The 8,981-nt window shown below is 30.4% G+C and overlaps 1 protein-coding gene across 1 annotated transcript in view; it reads left to right on the top strand.

Moving 5' to 3' along the window:
* The first annotated feature begins 944 nt into the window (after positions 1 to 944).
* Positions 945 to 8,981, top strand: part of LOC106470715 (C2 domain-containing protein 2-like) — a 59,698-nt gene continuing 51,661 nt past the window's right edge. Inside the window, exons 1-3 of the mRNA XM_022399351.1 lie at positions 945 to 1,530; positions 2,293 to 2,388; positions 8,439 to 8,558. Of these exons, the coding sequence (XP_022255059.1) occupies positions 1,069 to 1,530; positions 2,293 to 2,388; positions 8,439 to 8,558 (678 nt within the window). The 5' untranslated portion in view covers positions 945 to 1,068. The remainder of the gene's footprint in view (positions 1,531 to 2,292; positions 2,389 to 8,438; positions 8,559 to 8,981) is intronic.

The raw sequence follows: 8,981 nt of genomic DNA, 5'->3' as shown, positions 1-8,981 counted from the left end.
AACTCTTTTATCAAAATATTTTACAACAGATGGCGCTACATTAGTTTCATGGTTATTAAATATTTAAATTGAAAAACACTTATATTGTGGTAACAGTATACTATATTCGATATATTTTTAATATACTTATGTCCCATGTAAGAGGCTCCTGTTATAGTATATTGAGAAAAAAGACCTTGTTTCTTCAGAGGCATACTCATGACTGTGAATCGAGAGAATTGTTATAAACATTTCCGAACTAAATTGTAATCAGAAGCACCATTTTTATTGACACATACTCAAAGTAGATTTTAATATTAGTTAATATTTCATTATTTATTATAAATAACTACAAAATATATGATTAAATCAATCAATGAATATATCATGTTATAGGCGTTCCAATAATTTCTTGCATACAGCAAAGAAAATTCTATTACAGTAAAAATTTGAGGCCTTCGTGATGATCCTCTATGAATACATAATGAGAACGAATAGACTTACGAAACTAAAAACAAAAATCGCAAACTGCAAGTAATCACTGAACATATTTTCATGTTTTTCGATATACATTTTGAATGTAAGATTTGTTGGTAGATTTTTAGCAACTCTTCTGGTTAAAGTTTTATATAATTAACATTGAGGTTTTATCTGATCCCTTATTTGTTGCTTTTTGTTTCGAAGTAAAACAAGGGAAAATAGTGCTATACTGACAGGATATAATAATGATAAAATATTATAAATATAAAAGAACCCCAAAATAATATTATCGTTTTAATATGTTAATTTTGTAGGGAAGTGATGTTTTGTGTATGTGTGATTTCAGATTGGCACTAAAATAACAAAACTTGAGAGCGATAACTAATATTCCAACAAGATTAACTTAAACGTCTGCATTTCTAAGGCGCATGACGCAAGATGAAGTCCAATAGGTGTGGCGTCTGCATTTTGTGCGCGCGCATGTCAAACTGCTCAATCCTCTGGATATGGTTGATACTGCTGTAAAGACAAGTGTATACCGGTTGATCGAAATATGTTAATATTCGTTGGTATTTAATTCATTTAAGTACATAAAACGAATGCAAGAAAATGTTTGACATCGTTAATATTAATGTTTACGGGTGGTGCTTGCTTGCTATAATTGTTTTCGTCTTAGGAAATATCATAGCGTCTCGAAAAGATAAAAAAATTGTAAAGTCGGAGATTTCAGATCAAACTAAAATTCATGAAAAAGATGAACTTGTGAAGCATAAGCAGCCTACTCCAGATGCAAGTGCCGCAGAAGTTGACGGATCAACACTTATACATGCGGAAAAAGCGAAGCTGATAGCGTCCAAACTTGAAAGAGAAAAGGTGTATGATACTGATATAAGTCCGATTTACAGTAGTGTTTCTCAAAGAGTTTGCCCAATAACTCAAGGCTCCGATCCGAACAGCGTGGATTGGATCAATAACTCCTTAATATGGGTGTACTCCAAGTGCAATAGTAATTTTCTTGTCGAAACTTGGTTATCTGCACTGAATGATAAGGCTAAAAAAGCATCAGCTGAGGTAAGGTCAACGCCCTCCGATACCGGAACTAGCCAAACGGCACCGGTACAGAAGTATTGGTTTATCGTTGTAGGTTATTAATGTTTATTATAACCTATAAGTTAGTTCTGAAACTTAAATTTAAGTCGGTCAGGCATTAAAACACAGAATATTCAATCAATTATGCCACACACAAAAAAATGCTGCCACTGTGCTTATTTTAACCATGTGACTGTTATGCAATTGTAAAAAATAGCATTCTTGATTTTTGTCTAAGCATTGAGTTACATGGAGTTCAAACTACAAATTCATAAAACATATTAATGACTGATAAACAGCTTTTGCCTTAACTTTATATTGTTATGATAACGTGATATTTTATTATAGCTTTACCAATCAGCTGAACATATACAAGAGTCTCTGAAGAACAAAATCTTTATAACGTTAGTACCTACAATAGGAATGGACTTAAACTTAGGCATTTACCTCTATAATATGAGAATAAAATAAATGCTTGAATATGAATTTGAGAAGATAAAAACATTATATAGACAAAACATTATTCTCGTATTTCCTGCTTATTTACAAATGGTTCATTTTTCTGTTGTTCCATAGATACTATAAAAGTATAAGTATCTCTAGAGAATCTAAATAAACTATGTCTGGTATAAGTTACCAAATAAAAAGAATTAAAAATATACTATTACATACAAATAGTGTATTTAACCATAAACATGTAAAGGAATTGAAACTTTTCTTTCTCTTTTTAAATACAATTCTTAGAATGGTGTTCTTGTGAAGTTTGAGCAAGTTCAAGCTGAAGATTTTCCTCTCAACCTGACTGATATCTCTACATCTCCAGAACTGAATAACAATGTTGTAGGTATAATTTAAATTTCTAGCTGAAAATCTGTTACATTTGCATGACACTATAGAGGTTGAGTGTGTTATATTAAAATGATTTTGGAGCCTCATCACATATGGTCATGCTCCTCTTTGATGGCCATTCATTTTGACAATAGTCATGCAGTGTAGCTTACATTGCAAATGGCTCCATTGTCCCCTGTAAGATATCCATAATTCATCTAGCTTTCTCAAGTGTCCAATCTGATGTGGCCAGTGTTCTGTGGCAGATTTCTCTGACTGCATACCTTACACAAACATATAATAATTTCTAAATGATAGATAATGGACAGAGCTTTCCAAACATACATAATATGTTGAGTTTGTGTTATGATTTTCCAGCATACCAAGGAAATAAACAATGGTGGGGTGTTAAAAGTAGCATGTTGCCTGCAGAAACGTTTAATTTCAAAACAATAACACAAACACAAAAATTGTAAGTAAGACTCAAGTCTTTGTTGTGACTAATTAATAAACATTTATGTTTTGAAAATTTTTTATCAGCTGATTGTCCCATTACTTTTTCACATATAAAAAAATATTCAAAATAATGTGTCGCCGTAATCATGTGTTCTCCTTTACAGTTGTTTATTTTCAAGACAATAATTGCAAATTTTTGAGTAAATAAATAGATTAGAGTCTAAAATCAATCTGGGAAGTATTTCATTTGATCATATTCCAAACACAGGGTATCAAGAGATGTATTGGATATGTCCATTTGGAGCTTGTAATAAAATTAGTTTTTAAGCATGTGATCTCTTTTACACATATCTAGTGTAGATACTCAAATTATGTCATTTTGTTATATCGTTATACAGTTATCAATAACTGAAGGGGTAAGAGTAAATTGCATTCTTCAATAAAAATTACTGAACATGAAATTTCGTGAACTCCTTTATGTGTTCTCCATTACTTCAGTTTTGCTACAGAGGGGAATATATAGAGTACATAATGCTTTTCCCACCATATTTAATTTCCACCATGTGCAGATGATTATGATAGGGTGGATTTAAAATGTATTAGTCACAAGGCAACTCATATTCATACAAGAAAAGTCCTTTAAAATGGGATTACATAACAGGTGTGTATTTCTAACCGTATAACTAACATTTAAACGGTGTGAGTGGTAGTAGTTTTAGGTTTAAATGACTGATAAATTACAAAGCTAAATCTGTGAGAGATAATTAGGAGTGTATTTATAAAAACAGATAATTGGGGACATGGTGAGATGCATGTAAAGAAGTTCACAGAATGGATAAAGGAGATAGCCATTTTAATTCAACTCCTTATACATGCTTTGCACTTCTTAGTATAATGCCACATTATAATAAAAGCTTATGTTTATGATCTGTGAAAGTAGTCTAATACAAAATAACAATTCTTATTAGCTTGCTGTAGCTGGATTTACTGTAGAAACGTAAAGGAGATCACATTAATTTCCACATCTGTCTTTGCTAATATACAGAGGTGGTATGCATTTCAGTGATGGGTTTCACTTTTAGAATGGTTGGTAAACAAAGTCAGCAGCTGAAATATTATCACAGAAAAAAGGCAGCAGATGGGAAAACCTTCTTCCAATTTGTTTGCTTTTTGTCTTTTTATTCTAAGTACAATATAATCTGGTAAAGGAGAACACATGAAAAACAGTAGTCATCTTCAAGGAGGAAAAATATGGCAGAATATAGCCCAAGTGCTAGATATTTGTCACAAGGTTTTTCAGTAGTTATATTTTCAAGAACTGTATAAATCATGCATATAGGAGAATATATTTTTTCAACATTTAAAGTTCAAAAATGGACACTTAAGAAAGCCTGGACCTTAAGAAAGAGGCAAAAAGCAGTGCAATTATTTATCTTAAAGGAATAGGTTAAGCATATTTTCTCTGTAGAAAAGAATAATAATAATAGGTGATAGTATTGAAATTTACTAAGTTTTCTGGAATATTGATAGGATAAAGGCCCTTTATTTCTTTGTCCTGTATTCTGAAATAAATAGAATGAAGAAACATGGGTTTAAGGTTTGAAAAAGACAGGTTAGACTCCAGTTAAAACAGTTCAGGCCAGTTCAGGCCAGCGATCTATAAGAGTTTAAGAGGAGAATTGATTTCCTGAAAGGTAAAGGGGGGTAAATTTTTACTTTCACAAGGATGATTAGGCAAAGACAGCCATAAAAGATAAAAATTTTACATTTTTTTGTCGATGTGTAATATTGTAATTAAAGACATTCTACAAAAGCATTTAGGCAAGTTTCATGTCACAGATATTGAGCATGGATTTAGAGAGGGAAGGTCAAATCTTATTAATTTGCAAACATTGCATCTGTCAAGGCAATAGACAAGCTAATAAAAGTTGATTGAATTATTTAATTGAAAGTTCTTTAAGTGGTAGAAGACAAAAGATTGCTATAAATAGTGTGAAGTCATAGTTCATTTATGGTACAAGGATTCTATGATAGATTCTTTGCTATTTTTTGTTTTCATTAATGACATCATTTATGGCATAACCAGCAAATTGGTTAAGCTTGCAGATGGGCTGAAATTAATGAGTCTTTCGGATTGTGCTGTACATATTGTAGTTTGTAGAGAGATTTAAACCATTTGATTAACTTGTCCAACAACCAAAGGTCAAGTTGTGCATATTGATTATCACAAATTATTTGTTGTTATAGCCTTGGTGAGGAAAAGTTTATTCGAATGAGTTTGTCAAATTTTGCTAAACAAAATGAAGGAACTGAAATTTTTTAACTAATGTCTCTGTCAATCTAAAAGGAGAAAAACATATCAATCCTGAAAATAACCTTTGTAAAATATAGAGGTGTTTTTGATAGTATGAAACACATAATGAAAGTAAAAAACAAAACAAATCATGCAGTGGTAATATTATGTTTCTTTAAATATTTTTAGAAGTTAGGCTTATTTAACATTTAAATGTTTATATCTTTACAAAGCTTTAAGTTTGGTACTGTTACACTAGGCTAAAACTTCTGAGTTTAGGCTTATTTAACATGTAAATGTTTATATCTTTACAAGGCTTTATGTTTGGTGCTGTTACACTAGGCTAAAAACTACTGAGTTTAGGCTTATTTAACATGTAAATGTTTATATCTTTACAAAGCTTTATGTTTGGTACTGTTACACTAGGCTAAAACTACTGAGTTTAGGCTTATTTAACATGTCAATGTTTATATCTGTACAAAGTTTTATGTTTGGTACTGTTACACTAGGCTCAAACTACTGAGTTTAGGCTTATTTAACATGTAAATGTTTATATCTTTACAAAGCTTTATGTTTGGTACTGTTACACTAGGCTAAAACTACTAAGTTTTGAGGTTGTAAAACTTATCTTTTCATAATTTTTATATTTACTATATTTATAAAAGGTAAGGGTAGAGTTTAATGTTTCAAGTTTTAGTAGAAATATTAAGTATGCCAATATACATTTAGAATTGAGATTTAGAAGAATTCTTTAGGTTAATTTAAACCTAACAAGTGCTAAAATTTAATTATTCCCAAAACTAATTTTAATGCACGATAATGAATAGTTTAGAGCCATTTCTGTAAATAAGATTTTTTTAAGGTTATACAGAACAGTACACTGGTTATAGATGTAGACCTGCAGTAGGTTTAGTTAATAAACGTAGCATGTACGTAACTGGTACAATATCGTATGTACTTGTACCTCTAGATTTTATTGACTGTACTAAAGCACCTATTGATCTGTCCTTCTCAATGTAATGCTCTGTATGTTGTTCCTGTTTGGCTTCCTGGATCAAAACTGATTTTAGAATGAGAAAGAAAAATGTTGATCTACTTTAATTTGCATATCACTTGCTTTAAAAATGAACTTATATTTAGGCAATAAAACTTAATGAATTTAGGAGGGGAGGAGTAACAAAAAATCAAGAATATGAAGGAATGTTCTAGAAGTACTTCAAAGAATGTCACTCCCTGTAGAAGTACACATGTTATTGTGAAATTCATGATACATTGAACTGTATCATTAATGTCTGTTAGCCTTTCCTACAGAAATATAGCATGAATATACATGTTTGTGAAGTATAAGGCATTATTATTGGCCTTATTTACAGTTGAGGAAACATTTTACTGGTCAGTTGCACTGTTGTGTTGTTTGATCAGAAGAAACATTTAACTGTACAAATGCTAAATGAAGTAAAGAAATTAAAATTTATTTTCAATCGGAGCTAAAAGTCTAAAAATCCCATTAGTAAACTAAATATGTTGCTAATTGTCATGTAGTATGTTTTGTCTTAAGGGATTACTGTGTTTATATTTAGTACTATTTATAAATGTCATGTATACATATATGTGTACTCCTTTAAAACATCATTACTATCAGTACTTGTCCAAGCACCTTTATCCTACTATTAATACATTTTAAAATTCTTTATTTTACCGAGAAATGGACACACATATGTTAAACAGTGCAGTGCTCTCATTCCTGAAGGCTAATTTCATTATAATTTTTGCGGTGCTCTCATTCCTGAAGGCTAATTTCATTGTAATTTTTGTGGTGCTCTCATTCCTGAAGGCTAATTTCATTGTAATTTTTGTGATGCTCTCATTCCTGAAGGCTAATTTCATTGTAATTTTTGTGGTGCTCTCATTCCTGAAGGCTAACTTCATTGTAATTTTTGTGGTGCTCTCATTCCTGAAGGCTAATTTCATTGTAATTTACATCAAAATTGTGGAAAACTGTTTTATATGCAATGCATATGTATCAAAATAAAATAGAAACTTACTTGTATATTTATTGTAAGTAAATTAACCAATTTAAATAACTGAACAATTGAGGTGTGTGATTTGATGTTCGAAACAATTGTTTATTTACCCACTCCTAAAAATATTTGCTCAGTCTATACTTAATTTCTATAGGTATAACCTGAAACAGAGCTATGTTATAAAAAGATATATCTGTTGTAAATCAGATTATGCACCTCTACTTGTGAATTGCAGTTTTTTGCTAAAAAAGCATGATGTATCATATTAGAAACCTTGCATTTAGTTAGTCACACTACTTTTGATTATTCATGTATATGTATGACTACATCTTGATTAACAGAATGGACTGCTGATGAATGACTGGAAACAGCACATGTTGAGCTAGGTACAAGTATAGTTTTGTGCCGCATAAGACAGCTTGAAATGTTCTGTGTTGGTGAAACTAAGTCTGCTGAGGAAATAAAATAGAGACTCGTTCACATGAACTTCACAAGCTTTATAATAGTTATTGATCTATTCAAAATATAGATCCACAACCAGTGATGATGCAGCATGTTAGGATCATAAAGGTTAAGCAGAGGAGTTTTTTATAAATTGCCATGTTTTTGCGATCTATTATATATTCAGTTTAATGTCATTTCAATTTTGAACTTTTGATTCTTCTGCCTTAAGCAAAACAACTGTGAGTATGGAGATCTATTGAAAAGAAGAAAATATTATAACACCTGTGTAAAAATTGAATGAATGTTTATAAATTGTCTTGTATAATTCATTATTTAGTAAGTGGGTAATTGTTTGTAAATGGAGTATTGAAAATAGATACAAATACACATAATTTATTTAAGCTGATCTCAGTAAATAAAATCTATATTAATTTTATCTAAAAGCTTTAGAGATGATTCTAAATGAAGCATTAACTTTTGAAAGATTTATTTAAGAAAAATGTTGGAATCATTCTTTTTAATATATATATGAAAATATATTCAGTTTTGGAAGTGTACTGATTTTATATTAGTAATATTTTTCATTGGAGCTCACCCTACTATATTTCTGTTTTTTAGTTTTTAGTTACCCAAAAGAATCCTTCAGAATGAAAGAATTAAACTTAGGTTAGTTATATCATATTTTTAGTATTTATAGGCTAAGTCCTTATTGGACTTTACACGCTACATTTTGTTGAATTACTTGCATCATAAAATAGAAATATATATTGACTCCAGTGATTTAAGAAATGATTTAAACATTCCTCTAATTTTTTATGAAAATGAAGTGTTTTTTTTACTTGTAGACAACCATTTGTACGGTGAAGAGTGAAGGATTGAGATTCCAAGTTTCTGCTATTCACCAAAATGAGCCAGATACGAGTTCTGTTCAGTACGATGTAAACATAGTAAAGCTGGAAGGAAAAGTTAGTAAATACACATGCGTTAAACAGTTACAGAAATTAACTTTACTGTGATACATTACCCAGTTTATGTATATGTACCAAATTATACAAGGAAGTCAGTTATGTACTCGGTGACCAGTGAAAGCTGGACAGTGTCATAACCTCATAAATTTACCTTATGATACAAAATAATTGAATTCATTAAATTTGACTACCAAAGTTTGTGACACAAACAAATACAGTACTGTTATTTTTAGTGGGTTTATAGATGTGCATTTCTTTTCCTAATATATTGTAATTAATTCATCCTATATATTTTTATATGTATTTATAATGTAGATATTTGTATTTCCATGTCATTCTCTCTCTCACTCTCTTACTATAAAAATATATATACATAGTACTAGCGAACATCAGTGTATTTTAGAGGGAAACCATCTTGTT

This window comes from Limulus polyphemus, unplaced genomic scaffold (genome assembly GCF_000517525.1).
Source record: "Limulus polyphemus unplaced genomic scaffold, Limulus_polyphemus-2.1.2 Scaffold4177, whole genome shotgun sequence".
In the NCBI taxonomy this organism is placed as follows: Eukaryota; Metazoa; Arthropoda; class Merostomata; order Xiphosura; family Limulidae; genus Limulus; species Limulus polyphemus.
The sequence above is the reverse complement of the archived record's forward strand: the minus strand, read 5'-3'. Positions and strand labels throughout refer to the sequence as shown.